Here is a 16,505-nt window from a genome sequence, read left to right on the forward strand (position 1 = left end):
TTACCTTTGTTAGATCACAGTTATAAATTAATGTGCTTCTCGTTTTTGTTTTTTTATAAAATGTTATAAAAAACATAAATCAGTTATAATCAAGTGGAGTGAGTGGAAAGACACAACACATTTACATGTGAAGCAACATGTTTCACAACTAAATGGGATCAGCTGCTTATCAATGGTGACATTAGGCCCAGGGTTGTAAAACAGGGGGAGGTGGTGCACACACTTATCCCACACTGTCCTGATGGCAGCTAGCTTGTCTCTCTGCCGTCGACCAGAGACATTGATGCACGGAAAGGTTCTTGCCGGTTTCTGCATCCCACAGGGATTCTGTGGATTCCCCTTTGGACCTGAAAACTCCTGCAAGGATAAGAACCCCAAAGTAGGCCTTTGGGGAGGGAGGGGAAGAAACACTATCAGCAGCACCAGAAAGGAGGAAGACAGAGTGTGGGAACACAGGACCTACACTTTCAACACTTTTATTAGACCTGGGTCCAGTGGACCCGAACACCTTGTATGTAATGTAAATGCGTGGGGGGAGGTACAGTATGAGGTCATTGAAAATTAATTTGGATTTATGTTCTTCACAGAAAATAAGCCAAAGCCAATGAATTTCAGGTTGAAAAAATAATTAATTGTTTAATTTTTCTTTTGAAAAAAACTGAAAACGGGTCCCACAGACCCGAACACCATACAAAGGTTAATATTTGTTCAATTCTCTTCCAAACCCCAGCTGTCTATTGTAAGTTTTGAGTGTTTACTAATATAAAAATAAAAGCATTCTAACATCTCAGTTGTTTGTTTTTATTCAGTCATATATGTATACTTTTTTTTATTAAGAGAGATCAAGCTTGTGTTTCTGTCATGTAGTGATTGTGCTTAACTGTATGAAGCTTTTTTTTTTTTTTTTTTTTTTTTCTTCTTTTTTTTTAAGGATAAAAAAAGAAGTAGTAACCCACTAATCACTACAATTTAATAAATGTATTCACCTATGACAAGTATTCTTTTTCTGCTTTTTTTTTTTTTTTTTTTTTTTTTTTTTTTTTTTTTTTCCCGCCTGTCCCATTTGGTTCTTTAGCCGTCAGAATTGTTGTCTGAAGACCAACAAGGATACCCAATGGATTTATTTTGCCAAATGGATCATCATGGCATTGCCGTATTGGTCCATTTGATCGACCTTTGTTTTTATTATTTATTTTATTTTCAGTTGTTACAGACGGGACAGACATGAGTGAGGGATAGGAAAGGGAGAAAGAAAGAGGAAGGAAAAGAAAAACAGAAGGGGAGAGGGACAGTGAGAAAGGGGGGAAGAAAAAATATCTCCGGGATCACCTGTTGAGAGAAAAAGAATAGAAAACAAGCAAAAAAACAAAACAAAACAATGCAACATACTATACACAACACCATCGCATTAATCTAGCTAAGTGTAAACAGCAGTAAATACTAAATATTGAATGTTGTTGTGCAGCACGCAGGACAGACAGCGCACAATGTGCTTTGAAGTAGCAGCCAAGAAAGGTGTGATTTAAGTCTACGAATAGTGAACACCCATGTGCACACCTGTGTGGATCGGCGCGCTTGTATTCAAATGGTTTCCCCATGTAATGGTCTGCTAGAGGATGTAGAGAGCCATAGCCCCGTCCCCCAGGGCATGAAGCAGGCATGGAGGAGATCCAGGCCCCAGACATCCAGAGGCCCCAGAGTGCAAGAGCCCAAGGAGGACCACCGGAGGGGCATCCGTGCCACCTTCATGGGAAGGGCTGAGGATCCCCAGATGAGGGGTCACCCAGTAGCCACCGGGCAGAAGCTAGAGGGGGCTGCACCGGCGTGCCCGCCGGCTCTGCCGGCAGCCAGCTGTGCCAGAGTGAACCGAGCCGCAGGCACAGAGGCCGGAGGCCCGAGGGCCCCCCGCGCCCCGGAAGAGGCCTGACCGAGCAGCAGGCGCCAGGCCCCGCCAAGTAGTCACCGGGAGTGAGCTGGTACATACCTGAGCGCCCAGCCCCGGACACCAAGAACCACCAACGCACCGACCCCTGAGGGCATCAGTCACCGGCAGGGAGTGTGGTGAGGGGAGATAGGCCTCCACACTTTGGAGGGCCTTGGAGTTCCCAGAGAGGTGAAGTCTAAGACCCGACCTGACATATAGACACAGACAAACAGGCACACACAGACACAGACATGCATTCCCACCCTCATGCACACATATACAAACACTCAGCACTCACCCAACGCAGGAATAAACGTAAATGGACATGTACACACAATCACACTCCCCAAACATACTCTATATCCCGGGTCCAGGTATCCTCACCCCCAGAGATGGAAACGGCACCCAGACCCAAGAGATGTTACCCTTCCTTCCGGGGTGGAGGCAAGCAGACCGCCCCAGGCTCCGCAGCAGCAGGGAGGCCAATCGGACAGCCAGCATCTCTTCCCAGCCCCCCCGCCCCGATGGCTAGCAGAGAACAGGGGTGTGTTAAGACCCCATACCTCCCTCCTCCCGCTCAAGTGTAGTGTTGCTGCGTGTTGCTCTAAAGTGTATTTAAAACAAGGGAGAGCATGGTGCTGCTGCCAGAGAGCAGCAGGTGTTAGCACGGCCCCTCCCGAGAACCCTCAATGTCTACATGGATTTAAAATTGAGAGGTGGGCACCGGCGCCAGAGGCAGGTTTGAATACACAGACCGTCTACTGGACGCCGTTAACGTGCCCACCCTCAAGGCCCTATATATATATATATGTGTGTGTTATGAGAGTGTAAGTAATGTGGATGTCTAAGTTGTGAGATAAAATTGAGGCACAGGTGGCCAGAAGAGGACAGAGGGGGGGGGAATGTCTCCCCTGCACCCTGGTGACACACCCGCACCCCAAAGCCCTACCTGTGTGGGTGGGTGTGGTGGAGCGTGAAGAGGGAGGCAGCCGGGGATGGGGAGGAAAAGAAGGGAGGGGAGGGTGTCCCTCCCTAGGGCCAGCTCCCCCGCTGACCCCAATATGCACCCCCGTCCTCTGGTATCCACCAAGGCAAGGGAGCCCAGGCCCATCCAGACCGGGGCCTACGGCAGCAACACCGCCAAGCCCCACAGGACCCGGGGCAGCCCACCCCACCCCACCGCAGAGGAAACTGTACCCACCCCAACATTCAATCATCTCCCAGACTACACAAGACACAGACACCCAGGTTAAGTTTATTCTCCACCTCTCCTATGTCTCTCCCCCACCTGCAGAGTGGACTCCTGCAAAGATGGAACAACCTCCCTGCCAGTTCAAGAGCCCCCCGGTTAGGCCGATGCACAAGAGGCCCCCTGCGCCAGGGCTGAGCCCCCGTGCACCCACCCGCCCACAACCTCGGCGACACACCGACGAGGACCGAAGCCCCCAAGGCCCAGCCAGAGCCCCAGCACGGAGGCGAAGCACCCCCGAACCCCAAACCCCCACGCCCGCCCCGGATCCACTCAGGGGCAGCCAGGCCACCAGGCCAGTAACCTACGTCCGCCAGCACAGACCATCCTCCAGCCCCGCTGCACGCGGCCACGAGGAGAACAACCTCTGAGAGCGACCAGAGCCACTAACCAGGTTATGAACACAACCCCCGGGTTAAGCCCTCCAGGGATAACGTCTCTAGGGGTCCTCCAGGTGCCCTAAGCCCATCCCAACCTCCACATCAACCACAATAGCCAAGGCGGGACCAAACCACGACCCCCCACCCCCGCTAGGTGATGGAGCCGATCAAAGGAGCCCAGAGGGATTGATCTAATGTGGTGGCAGAGGCTATATCGAGACTAATGTGATCTATTAGATAGTTTCTGTATTGGCTAGAATTAAGATTATTTTTATTTTTCCAGTTCATGAGGACCGTTTTTTTGGCGATGCATAGGGCAATAAAAACCATGTGGACTGTATTAATTTCTGTAGTGACATCATCCAAATTTCCCAACAAGCATACTAAAGGGGAGGTTGGAATTTTACATTTCAGACACTTTGATAAGTCCTCACATATCTCGTGCCAAAACTTCTGCACTGGTGGACAGAACCAAAGAGCGTGGATGTAACTGTCTGGTGTATTGCCTTGACAGTGTGAGCAGTTGTTGGCGGATGTAAAGCCCATCTTAAACATTCGATGACCTGTATAGTGCATTCTATGCAGTATTTTGTATTGTATTAATTGCAGATTGGGATTTTTAATAAATTTAAAGGTTTTTAAGCAAATCTGAGACCAGACGTTTTGGTCTAAGCTGACTGATAAATCTGCTTCCCACTTTGCAATAGGAAGGGATATTGATTCATCTATTTTAGAAAGTGTTCTGTATATTTTAGATAATAGTTTGGGGGATTTAAGAGTAAGAAATTGAACCACACTTGGTGGTGTTTGTAATTCAACTTGACTGAGGTTAAATTTCTTTTTTACTATGGATTTAATTTGTTGATATTCTAAAAATCTTTTCTTGTTGATCCCATATTGTGTAACTAGTCTGTCAAATGGAATAAATTCTGTTCCCTCTAATATATGTTCTAAGTATTTAATTCCTTTACAACTCCATTCTGGGAAATTAATCATATTTTTGTTTTGTAATATGTCAGGGTTATTCCAGATAGGTGTACGTTTGCATGGGATTAATGAAGACTCCGTTATTTTTAGAAACTCCCACCATGCTGACAGAGAAAAGCTGATGTTGATGCTTTTAAAGCAATCATGTCTTTTCATGTTTGAGCTAATAAATGGTAGGTCTGAAATCTCTAGATCATTGCATAGTGCCTGTTCAACATCTAGCCAGGGCTCATCTAAGAGGGTACATTTTAACCATTCTGAGATGAACTGAAGCCTGTTGGCTAAGAAGTATTGGTGAAAATTAGGCAGATCTAGTCCTCCTCTATCCTTGGTTCTTTGTAGCGTTTTTAAGCTGATGCGCGGGGGTTTATCTTTCCAAAGGAATTTAGAAATATGTGAATCCAGAGATCTGAACCAATCTTGTGATGGTTTGTTAGGGATCATTAAAAATAAGTAATTTATTTTTGGCAAGATCATCATTTTTATAGTGGCGACCCTTCCCATGAGTGATATGGGTAGAGATTTCCATCTAGTCAGATCGCCTTCTACTTTCTTTAGAAGTGGGATGTGGTTTAATTTAATTAAGTCTGAAAGCTTAGGAGAAACAATAATACCTAAATATTTAATATTTCCAGATTGTAGTGGGGCAGAAGATGAATTGTGGAAGGAGCAGTTAATGGGAAGAACTGTAGATTTTGGCCAGTTAATTGAATAGTCTGAAACTCTTGAAAACCAGTTTATTAGAGTAATTACCTCAGAGAGGTTGATTTGTGAGTTTTGCAGAAAAAGCAACACATCATCTGCATAGAGACTGATTTTATGTTCTACGTTATTACATTTTATGCCCTTAATTGTTGTAGCCTGTCTAAGTGCTGCTGCTAGAGGTTCGATAAAAATTGCAAAAAGTGAAGGGGAGAGTGGGCATCCCTGTCTGGTGCCCCTCAGGAGACAAAAGCTGGAGGATGTCTGGTCATTTGTTCTGATACGAGCTGTTGGGGAATTGTATAATATTCTTATCCAATTTATGAAAGAGTTTCCAAAACCAAATTTGTGTAAAGTTGCAAATAAAAATTTCCAGTTAACTCTGTCAAATGCTTTTTCTGCATCTAGAGATAATATTATGGTTTCAATGTTTTTATTGTATGAGTAGTCTATTAAATTAAGAAATCTACGAGTATTTGTTGAGGAGTGCCGACCTTTTATGAAACCAGTTTGGTCAGGATGAATTAAGAGGGGGGTTATTTTCTCTAATCTCTTTGAGAGAGCTTTGCAGATTATTTTAAGGTCTACATTTATAAGGGATATTGGACGATAACTTGAGGGAAATAAAGGGTCTTTTCCTGGTTTTAGCAGGAGACTAATGTTAGCAGAATTCATATTTGGTGGTAGTCTGCCATTTTTCTTGATTTCCTGCAACATTCCATGGAATACTGGTGCCAAAATTGTCCAGAATTCTTTGTAGAATTCTGCAGGAAAGCCGTCTGGACCTGGAGCTTTATTAATGGGCATACTTATCAGGGCTTCCTGGAGTTCACCTGGCGTCAGTGGCGAATCCAGTGCCATTGCTTGACTGTCTAGTAATTTTGGAAGAGTTACGTTGTCAAGAAACAAATCAATTTCATTTTTAGACGGGTTTATTTGTGGTGAATATAAAGTTTCATAGAAATCCCTAAAAATCTTGTTTATTCTTCCAGGGTCATATATTGTGTTCCCTGATAAATCTTTAGTGGCACATATAGTTGTTTTTTCTTTATTTATTTTTAACTGGTTTGCTAGAAATCGACCTGGTTTGTTACTGTGTTCAAAATTCTGCAAGCGAAGTCTTTGTACAAGGAATTGTGTTTTTCTATTAATAATTTCATTTAATTCTAGTTTTGTTTTGCATATTTTGTTCATTATTTCTTGATCTTGGTGGAACGCGTAGGCTTCTTCTAAGGATTTGATGGTTTTTTCTAATTCCTGAATATTTTTGTTTTCTTCTTTCTTTTTGTGTGATGAGAAAGAAATTATTTTACCTCTCATCACAGCTTTTCCTGCTTCCCATAGAACAGAAGCAGATGTTCCGGGAGTGTCATTAAAGTCTAAATATGAAGTCCATTCCTTTTTAAAATATTTAATAAAGTCTTCATCTTTAAGTAGTGATGTGTTAAATCTCCAGTTTTTACTTGGCGTAGTATTATTCTTGTGTATTAGTGTTAAAGATACAGGAGCATGATCGCTGACAGCTATAGGGTGAATCTCAGTGTCTGAAATGTCACTCAGCAGTGAGCTGCTGACCAAAAAATAATCCAGACGAGAGTAGGAGTGATGAACATGTGAGAAGAAAGTATATTCCTTACTGTTGGGGTGAAGGGAGCGCCATGCATCGCAAAGGCCATAGTCGCTCATATACTGTTTGATTATATTTGTGGATTGCCAATTGCGCTGAGTTCCTGTTGTGTTGAGCCTATCCATTTCTTCATTTAGTCCAAGGTTGAGGTCGCCTCCAAGAATGAGTGTGCAATCAAGGTGTTCAGAGAGTGCACTAAAAAATCCGTGGAAGAATGAGGGTTCATCAACATTTGGACCATATATACTTACAATACATAGTTTTTTGTTCAATATTGATAGTTTAATAATTAGAAATCTACCCTCTGGATCCATAACTGTATCAAGTACTGTAAAATTAACATTTTTATGTATTAAAATTGCTACTCCTCTTTGTCTAGAATTATAACAAGCTGCAAACACATTAGGAAACTCAGGTGTTTTAAGTTCGTTTAAACCTGTAACAGGTCTGTGAGTTTCTTGTAATAAAACAACATCTGCCTGTAGTTTTTTAAGCTGGTTAAATATCTTTAACCTCTTTCCTCTGGTGCCAGCCCCATTTACATTCCATGTGACAAACCTCAGCATGCCCATAATTGTGTGTGTATGTCTAATGATGTAAGCTGGGTGTTTCGTTCAGACGGGTGGAGAGAATGTGGAAACATCACTTGTTTGTAAATAGAAAGAGAAAAAAGTGTGGTGATAGGCTCCATAAGTCTGACTATGTGTGTGACTATTCACTAATATGAACAAGCGTGGCTTGCGTATGTGTCCTGTAAGTCTGTGCTTGCTGTGAGGCTGTTGTAAATGTGCTGCCGTTGAGCGTGTGTGTTTGCGTGATCGTGGTGCGAATATATGGAGAAATAGAGGGTGTTGTTTGTAGGTGAGTGGGGAAGTAGGTGATCACAGCAGTGAAAGACAAGAGAAAGAAAGAAACCACATAAAGTGTGAGCGACAACAAAAAAAAGAAAAGAAACGGAAACATTCCAATTAAAGTAATGACGGAGGGTGACGGTGTTATATCTGCTATGACATCATACTGATATTACTAGGTTCAACCCATGTTAAAGGAGAAAGTGTGAATGAATAAGAAAAGAGTGTAGCGGGTTCTTATCTGGAGTGCAGTCAATATAACCACGGTGTGGTGCCGGGGTCGCGGTAGAGCTGTCCGTCCACGTAGAGCCGGTCCACGGCGATGACAGCGCGGGAGCCTTTCTGCATGAAGCTACGTCGGACTGGGAACAGGACCTTGCGTCGTTCCAGGATCTCTTTGGGGAACTGGTCGTTCACGCTGAAGTCCGTTCCTTTCAGTTCCCTGCCGCGACTCTTCACCTGTTCCTTCTGTTTAAATTGACCAAATTTGGCCACAATAGGACGTGGTCTCCCGGTCCGCGACCTCACGCCCCCCAAGCGATGCACTCTGTCGAAGGCGATGTTCTTTACGGTGTCCTCCGGCAGCTTCAGGTGGATTTTAATGAAGCTTTTCACCGTTGCCTCCGCGTCCTCTCCGGTAGATTCTGGAATACCAGAAAAAACAAGATTGTCTCTCATGCTACGGGCTTGTAGATCGATAACGGACTCTTTTATTTTTTTATTTTCAGTGTTTAGCTGGGTCACGTTATCGGCGAGAGATTTGACCGACTCCCGTAGCGTGGCATTTTCAGCGGCAAGCGTTTCCACCTGCTGCTGGCTGAATTCCAGGGATTCTCTCAGAGATTTAAATTCCCGGTGTAGAATCTCCACCAGGGACAGCCTCGCATCGAAACTGGACAATCGCTTGTCGATTGACTCCAGGATATCTGCGATGTCTTTGCCGGCAGGCGATGTTGTGCCGGGGGAGTCTGCCGGACGACATCTCTTCGATGACGGCGTCTCGGTTTTGGCCGGGGAAGATGCACTCTGGGCCTTCTTCATTACTAAATCTTGGAAGCAGTGTTCGATGTATTCTTGGAGAGCGTCTAAACTCTCCCCGTTGTCCTCCAGGGTGTTAGAGATGATAAGACAGATGTTGTTAGTTATATGACAGTTGGTTAGTTTATTTGGCAGTACTGAAGCTTAAGGAAACTTTGTTAAACTCTACGCTACCATTCGCTTTGTTTTTTCCGCCAAATCTCCGGCGTCTGACGTCACCTACAACATGGGTCGCTTACCTTACCCGTCGCTTACCTTACCCGTCACTTCTTTTTCCGTCGACCAGAGACATTGATGCACGGAAAGGTTCTTGCCGGTTTCTGCATCCCACAGGGATTCTGTGGATTCCCCTTTGGACCTGAAAACTCCTGCAAGGATAAGAACCCCAAAGTAGGCCTTTGGGGAGGGAGGGGAAGAAACACTATCAGCAGCACCAGAAAGGAGGAAGACAGAGTGTGGGAACACAGGACCTACACTTTCAACACTTTTATTAGACCTGGGTCCAGTGGACCCGAACACCTTGTATGTAATGTAAATGCGTGGGGGGAGGTACAGTATGAGGTCATTGAAAATTAATTTGGATTTATGTTCTTCACAGAAAATAAGCCAAAGCCAATGAATTTCAGGTTGAAAAAATAATTAATTGTTTAATTTTTCTTTTGAAAAAAACTGAAAACGGGTCCCACAGACCCGAACACCATACAAAGGTTAATATTTGTTCAATTCTCTTCCAAACCCCAGCTGTCTATTGTAAGTTTTGAGTGTTTACTAATATAAAAATAAAAGCATTCTAACATCTCAGTTGTTTGTTTTTATTCAGTCATATATGTATACTTTTTTTTATTAAGAGAGATCAAGCTTGTGTTTCTGTCATGTAGTGATTGTGCTTAACTGTATGAAGCTTTTATGCAACAGATGATATGTAAAAGGGAATTTTGCCAAAGTGCTTAAATTAAGAGGGAATGGCAGTAAAAACTCCAGAACTGTGATGTCATCGAGTACACTGCCGTCCCAATTGCAGAACAATCGCGCTGCGTTTTCAGGAAGTCTGGACTCCTGTGTGAACTTACGAAGTCCAGACTCGTGAGAACACGAGTACAGACTTGCGTACTTGAGTATTTAGAAACGGCCTAACAGTCTGCAGTCTGTGAACTAACCTCAGGTAACGCCAGCTAACAATGTTAGCTGCATTCCTGCCCGTGCACTGCTTGCTCTGGGTCTATTGTGTAACTGACGTCACCAACATTAACAGGACACTTAATTTAAAGCCTCCTATTTGTGTGTTTTGTAATACAGAGAAACTGTATTAATCCCACATGGAAATTGAGTTAAAAAACAGTTGTACTCGAACCCAGGCCATGCGTTCACAGCCATTCAATATATGACTACATGCTTATCCAACTGAGCTAAACCTGCGCCTGACTGCATTTAATCACCAAAATTGGAGCAACTGAAAATGACCGCCGTGTATTCTATTTATTTCAACAAAGTAACTGTATTCTGATTACCACCCATTTAAGCAGTAGCTGTAACTGAATAAAGTTACTCATATTTTGTATTTTAAATATGTAGCACTGGTATTCCATGATTCCACTTCCTCGGGTGGGTGCAGCTCCTGCACCTAAGCCGGTTCCCTGGTTAAAAGCATCCAGAACCCTGGAGAGTCCATCCAGCTGTTCCTCGTCTCCACTGGGAGCTCAGAAGAGTCCTTCCAGCCAGCTGTCTCCGCATCATAATATATATATATATTATGATGCTGTTCACAGTGGGTTTGGCAGGTGAGGTATGTATTTGCTCATATTTGTTGAGCTGCTGAAAAGTTGCATAACAGAACATGAGAACCAGTCTAAACCAGACAGGCTTCCTGCTTACGCTTTGATGTAATACAAAATTACACATCTCTAGTACAAGTGGTTGCAGAATCAATTGTTGTCACCAACTTGACTATTTGTCATCAAAACGGTGCTTTAAGTAAATTAGTCATGTAGTTTATCACACTTCCCATGGAAATCTCTGCTTTTCTAAAATCACTATTATATTTTATTATTATATGTGATAATGTAGGTACAACGAGGAACAAAGGGTGATGGAGGGATCACCAATGTCTGTTGAGGAGCAGTGGCCAGAGATCCCAACACCTATAGATGCAGCTGTCTTCTATGATGGTACTTACATCACTTTTCTTTTACAGCCCTTTAAAATGTCAATTTCTCATAAAAAGAAATTCAATCCAACAAAATTTACAGTACATTTACACTAACACTTGATATTTTTCTGCTCCTTTGCTGTTTGACTCTCAGATTAATAGAATATCTTCACTAACTGTGATTGGAAAATACTTGCATATAGACATAGAGTAAAAAAAAAAGATGTAAGGTATAAAGGTTTATAACCAAGGCAGTACTATCCAAGGTACTTAAACCTTTTCATTATGAATACTTTTAAATGCACTGTACACAGACAGTCCTTGCCCCAGACAGCAAACACAGTTTGCCACAATACATTTTAAGTTTCAAATTCTAAATGAATATTGATTTCCCCACAGGATCTGTGCACTTCTTCAAAGGAAACTTGGACTACAAATACGACTCCAACTTCAAACGTGTGCACTCCATCAGTCGTGTTAATGAGCTGCTGGAATGTGAAGTGAAGGAAGGCAATGAAACAGTGACAGAGAGGAGATAAGTGAAGGAATGCTTTCCCTGGAGCTTGATGGTGCTGTGCATGCATACACAAAGTTTTACGTCCAGTAATGACCACAATGTATAAAAAAGAGAAGTGGTTAGTGTGTGGTTAGTCTTACCTCAGTGTGTAATACAGTGATGTAATATTGGAATTTGTACAGTTTTCGTGATTTGAAATGTGTTTTAATCTTATTTTGCTGCTAATTTTAATTTTAAATCTCTCTATACAAACATCAACATGTGATATAGAGCTATTCAGCCAAACGTAACATTTATTTTAAGCTCGTGTCGTTCCATCAGTGATTTATTTTTTACTTAGCAAAGAAAAATTGTAATTTTCCTGATTAAAAAACATCTTTGCTTTTATGTTGAAACATATTCACTGTGTGTGTGTGTGTGTGTGTGTGAATGTCTCGTTTTACTGCTGTTGCCTAATTTACCTGAGGCTGAACGTTACTTTATAAAGTCAAAACTCTTCATCCCTGCGTCCAGTATTGTGTAACACTGACAGAAATGTAGTTTTCCTATAACACTGACACAAAGTGTTTGGGGATAATTACAGGTAAGGTGGAAAACACCCACCTGCAGTCGACTCACAGAAAAAGAAAGTTTTCAGTTTCCAAAACTTTTGAATGTGTAGAATAAACTGACTTTAATGTTTTTATAATAGAAATGCTGACAATGTCAACATTAATCATCATTTCCTGTATGTGATGTGCAGCACTTGATACCCTCCATGACCAATTCCTGGCAAAATACTTTTTTTCATTTGGAATCATGTTGGATCGTGCAAAAACCAAAGTGTTCATAGTGGGAAAAAAAACTTTCAATTCCTCTATTGAGTCTTTGACAGAATATTAAATTTGTGTTAACACATCCATTACAAGAAAACACAGGTGAAAGTGTTTAATGAGACAAGAACTGTTCTGAGCTTATTAAGTCCAGATACCAAATACCATGTGTGAATGTGTGTGTGAATGTGTGTGAATGTGTGTGAATGTGTGTGTGAATGTGTGTGTGAATGGGTGAATGACTGAATGTAGTGTAAAGCACTTTGGGGTCCTTAGGGACTAAGTAAAGCGCTATACAAATACAGGCCATTTACCACTGAGAAAATAAATGTTTAAATAATTACAGCTAAGAAGGAAACTAGCTCTGGAAACAAAATTACAATAAAGTGATAAAAATAGTAACAATTCTGGAACAAATACACACAAAGAAAATCCTCAAATATGTGTTTAAATCTGCTTTAAATCAGCTATAAAGTCAATTCTGCACAAGAGCTTGAAAATAGGAATAGTTTTAATTTTATTTCTAGAACTTTCATAAAGTTGAAAGCTGAGCTTCTGTGAGCTTCATAAAATCATGAAATCAATTTGATTTTCTTCACACTGTGGGATATGGAAGTCAGATCTGAATAAAAATCAAATGAACTAAAATCTGATGATTACAGATGTTGGGGCTCTTCTAAACATCATCTCATGAACAATTTCCTCTGCAAACTGCAACAATGATTCAACATCAGTGTTTTTTTGTACATGTAACACCGTCATGAGCAATCAAAGCCAGAGTTCCCCTCTTCACCATAGGCAGGTAGTTACTCAACACATCCAAACTCCAGCCTATATAACAGCTTCTCACAGCACTGAGACACAAGCTGCACACAACGAGGAACCATGAAGACTTTGACTCTGAGCATTCTGCTTGGCCTGGCAGTGGCAGTTTACTGCATGCCAGTATCTCAGATTACTGGGCAAGATGAAAGTTTTGCAAAGGTATGTGTACTTGGCTGTTTTTTATTTTTTGGCATAGGCTAGAGTGGACAAACTTTGTGATTATTTTAATTGTCCATCCCATGTTGTTACTTGTCTTGTTTCTTGAGCTTAAACGTGCTGACAGATATTTGAGTGTAAAGCTCTGAATATTTCTCTCCTCCAGAACTACCTGAAGAAATTCTTCAACCTCACAGAGGAGGAGGGTCCAGCTGTCAGAAGGGGCATCAGCCCAATGAACAAGAAGCTGGCTGACATGCAGAGATTCTTTGGTCTCCAGATCACCGGGTCTCTGGATGCTGACACTTTGGCCATGATGAAGAAGCCCCGCTGTGGGGTTCCCGATGAACAGGTTGCTCGTTTCTCCACTTTTGAAAACAACCTCAAATGGGAGAAAAACAGCCTCACATACAGGTGAATGATCTAAAGACACAACATAACACACAACATGAGAAAATGTGACCACACTAATGATTTTCTTGGATATTGTTGTGCTCTGCAGGATCGAGAACTACACACCTGACATGTCTGTGGCAGAGGTGGATGACTCCATAGACAAAGCTCTGCAGGTGTGGGCCAATGTCACTCCACTGAGGTTCACAAGGATCTACAGTGGCATTGCTGATATTATGATCTCCTTTGGTCGCTGGGGTGAGTCTAAAAACACACTAAGTAATATAATCACTGAACGTTTTTATTGTATTATTGCACAAGACATGATCATCCCACCTATCTCACCATCTCACCTATATTTTTTAGTGTTTTTTTTTTTTTTTTTTGTTTGGCCAAGTCTAATACAGCTATCTTCTAACAGCACATGGTGATGGTTACCCCTTTGATGGCCCTGATGGCACTCTCGCCCACGCATTTCCTCCCGGTACTGGCATTGGAGGGGATGCCCATTTTGATGAAGATGAAACGTTCACGTTCCGCTCAAGCAAAGGTACGTTTGTTTACTTTTATGAACTGTGGTGTCCAAATTATTATGCTGTAGTGTGCGACCTGAGTTATCCTTAGCTGTAACCAATTGTCATTCTGTGTTTTCTACTTCAGGCTACGTCCTCTTTATGGTTGCTGCCCATGAATTTGGTCACTCTCTGGGCTTGTCTCACTCCAATGACCCCGGTGCTCTCATGTACTCAGTGTACTCATACAATAACCCTGACACCTATGTTCTTCCACGGGATGACGTTAATGGCATCCAGTCCCTCTATGGTGAGTGCTAAATTCTTTTTTTGGTTTTATTCAATTAAAAATATTTGAGTTGACCAAAATCTTAGAAGAACCTGTGCATAAATCATTTTACAACTTACAGTGTGATATTTATTAAATTACCTCCAGGTCCAAATCCAGATCCCGTTAAGCCTGGACCTACACCCCCCACTACTCCTGATGCCTGTGATTCAACGATGGTTTTGGATGCTGTTGCCACACTGCGAGGAGAGATGCTCTTCTTCAAGGACAGGTATCACAAAATAAATGCATGAATACCTGAGTGAGAAATCTCTCATAGCAGAGCTGGCTTCTGACATTGGCTGATTGATCATTTACATTAATTTACATTTTGTGCGTGTGTTCACAGATTAGTCTGGCGCAAACACCCTCAGGTCAGCACACCTGTACAAACTCTCATCTCAGCTAACTGGCCCGATGCCCCTGCTAATATTGATGCTGCTTATGAGAACCAACAATTAGACCGTGTCTTACTTTTTAAAGGTATGCTTTCCCAGTGTCCACCTAATGCAGCACTCCTTTGAAGTCAGCATTTTTGTACCTTTACATAGATTTACTATAAAGTCTGCTTCTTATTTGTTCACAGGTCAGAAGGTGTGGGCTTTCAGCGGCTATGATCTTGTAAGTGGCTTTCCTAAACCAATATCCAGCTTTGGTCTGCCCAAAACAGTGAAGAAAGTTGATGCGGCCCTCTATGACGAACAAAGTGGGAAGACTCTGTTCTTTGTAGGCAGTGAATACTACAGGTGTGTTCCACTAAGACCTGAGAAAATTACGCAACCGATTTCCATACGGCAGCTTACAAGTTGTATTACAAATGTTAGATGAATCTAAATACATTTTTCTTTTCCCAGTTATAATGAGGCCACAAAGAAGATGGATAAGGGATTCCCCAAACAGGTGGATGAGACCTTCTTGGGAATGACCTCCCAAGTGACTGCAGCTCTGCAGCAAGGAGGTGAGCAGCAATTCAGGCTTGAAGACCACTGAAACGAGACAATGAATTCTGTTTTTGATATTTCTGTTTTTATCTTTTGAGTTTACATGTAATGAATGATTGCTATTTTAAGATGTTTAAAAATCCCTCTGGTCTGTTATGCAGCACTAACATGTAGCATCTCTGTTCTGCAGGGTACACCTACCTCTACAGTGGACCACAAATGTTTGAGTATGCCATGTGGAGCGGGAGGCTGTACCGCGTGCTGAGGAACAGCTACTTCTTGCCCTGCACCGAATAGAGAAAAAGAAAAAGAGAAGCCAGTTTTCTAACTTGTTTAAGGAAGATTTTGAATGTTAAATAAGGCACAGTAAAAAAAAAAAGAAAAGAAAGAAGAGTAACTGTGTCAATATATTTTTGGATATTTAATTTTATTGTTAAAAAGTTAACAGCAGCATTTGTACTTAATACTGTTATTGTTATTTTAACTTTATTAAGCTTTACCATAACTTTTTTTGTTTTATTTATGTCACAATCATTATTTAATTTTTCCACTCGCTAATTGTTGTTGTTGTGTGGTCAAATGGAGTACAATAAAAATAAATTGACATCATCAATAAGCACATTTTAAGTATGTTACTGTTGTGTTACAACCATACACTGTAAAAACTGTGACTAGAGGTTACTTAAAAAACCTTTGGCAACAAAGTGACACTTAATTTACTTAAGTAGATTTTAATTTCAAGTGATTTATGTCAAATTTAGATAAAATGTTAATTAAATTTCAACAAAAAACAACAATAGATATTATTAACATTCTCTTATAAATATGTGTTGAATTTAGGGACAAAATCTCAAATTAAAGATTAAAATTGCCTAATTGTAAAAAAAAAAAAAAAAAAAAAAAGTTGATTTGAAATGAATCTGAGAAAAATTACTTTGAATTTACTAACGATCTGGCAAAGGTTTAGTAAAAAATGACTTAAATATCCATTACAAAGAAATGAAAACTTTTTGGTTTTAATTAAAACTCAAATTGGATTCACTAATTTTCCAATTAAACTTTATAATTAATGACTTAATAGTAAGAGAAAATCAAATTAATTTAACTTCTTTTCTGA

General features: G+C 41.3%; 1 protein-coding gene across 1 annotated transcript; it reads left to right on the top strand.

Moving 5' to 3' along the window:
- The first annotated feature begins 13,074 nt into the window (after positions 1 to 13,074).
- On the top strand, positions 13,075 to 15,952 carry LOC146509384 (collagenase 3-like). Its single transcript, XM_085174882.1, has 10 exons — positions 13,075 to 13,217; positions 13,381 to 13,628; positions 13,717 to 13,865; positions 14,029 to 14,157; positions 14,268 to 14,429; positions 14,556 to 14,679; positions 14,797 to 14,930; positions 15,034 to 15,193; positions 15,302 to 15,405; positions 15,579 to 15,952. The coding sequence occupies exons 1-10, from the start codon at positions 13,119 to 13,121 to the stop codon at positions 15,683 to 15,685; spliced, it is 1,416 nt and encodes a 471-aa protein (XP_085031008.1). The 5' UTR covers positions 13,075 to 13,118; the 3' UTR covers positions 15,686 to 15,952.
- Positions 15,953 to 16,505: the final 553 nt, after the last annotated feature.

The sequence above is a fragment of the Neolamprologus multifasciatus genome, chromosome 10 (assembly GCF_963576455.1).
Source record: "Neolamprologus multifasciatus chromosome 10, fNeoMul1.2, whole genome shotgun sequence".
NCBI classification, from domain to species: domain Eukaryota; kingdom Metazoa; phylum Chordata; class Actinopteri; order Cichliformes; family Cichlidae; genus Neolamprologus; species Neolamprologus multifasciatus.